Below are 941 nucleotides of genomic sequence, written 5' to 3'. Positions count from 1 at the left end.
ACCCCGAAACCCTCCCAAACCCTCGCAAAACCCCGAAACCCTCCCAAACCCTCGCAAAACGCCGAAACCCTCCCAAACCCTCGCAAAACGCCGAAACCCTCGCAAACGGTCGCAAAACCCTCCCAAACCCTCGCAAAACGCCGAAACCCTCCCAAACGGTCGCAAAACCCCCCCAAACGGTCGCAAAACCCCGAAACCCTCCCAAACGCTTCTCTAAACCCGAAACCCTCCCAAACGGTCGCAAAGCCCCCCCAAACGGTCGCAAAACCGCGAAGCCCTCCCAAACGCCTCTCTAGACCCGAAACCCTCGCAAACCCTCGCACCCCCCCCCAAACCCTCGGAAAACGCGGAAACCCTGGCAAACAGCCCGCACAGGCGGAAACCCCCAAGGCTCGTTCGTCCACAGCCGAGCGCCGCGAAGGCCGCGAAGGCCCCGAAGGCCGACCTTGTTGTTGCAGGGAATGGCGACGTCGACGAAGTCGAGCGGCGAGTCCGTGTCGCAAAGCGCTATGACGGGCACGTTCGCGTACGAACTCTCCTTGACGGCGCGCGCGTCCGTGCGCGGGTCCGTCGCCACAATCAGCCGCGGCTCCCTGAACTTGGCCGTGATCTGGTTCGTGAGCATGCCGGGCGTCCAGCGCGCAGCGGCGGCCTGCGCGCCCGTGTACTGCGCGAACTTGAGGGAGGCCCTGGCGCCGTAGGGGCGGGCGGAGACGACGAGGACGTCTGCGGGGTGCTCCACTGCGGCGACGACGCGGGCGGCCAGCTGCAGCTTCTCGTACGTCTTCCGCAGGTTTATCAGGTGCACGCCCTCGCGCGTCACTTTGTAGATGTAGCTCCGCATCTTGTGCTCCACGTTCTTCGTCCCGATGTGCACCTGCGCCCACAAGCACCCCACAAAGCTTGCTGCTGCTGCGCTGCGGCTCTGCTGCTGCTGCGCT

General features: G+C 64.6%; 1 protein-coding gene across 1 annotated transcript in view; it reads right to left on the bottom strand.

Annotated features, from left to right (window-relative positions):
• Positions 1-292: 292 nt before the first annotated feature.
• The window catches only part of ETH_00038065 (40S ribosomal protein SA), a gene marked incomplete at both ends in the record, with an annotated part of 1,605 nt that continues 956 nt past the window's right edge, over positions 293-941 (bottom strand). Inside the window, one exon of the mRNA XM_013373814.1 lies at positions 293-877. Within this exon, the coding sequence (XP_013229268.1) occupies positions 293-877 (585 nt within the window). The remainder of the gene's footprint in view (positions 878-941) is intronic.

Source organism: Eimeria tenella, genomic scaffold (assembly GCF_000499545.2).
Source record: "Eimeria tenella Houghton genomic scaffold, Eth_scaff1767, whole genome shotgun sequence".
Lineage (NCBI taxonomy): Eukaryota > Apicomplexa > Conoidasida > Eucoccidiorida > Eimeriidae > Eimeria > Eimeria tenella.
The sequence above is the reverse complement of the archived record's forward strand: the minus strand, read 5'-3'. Positions and strand labels throughout refer to the sequence as shown.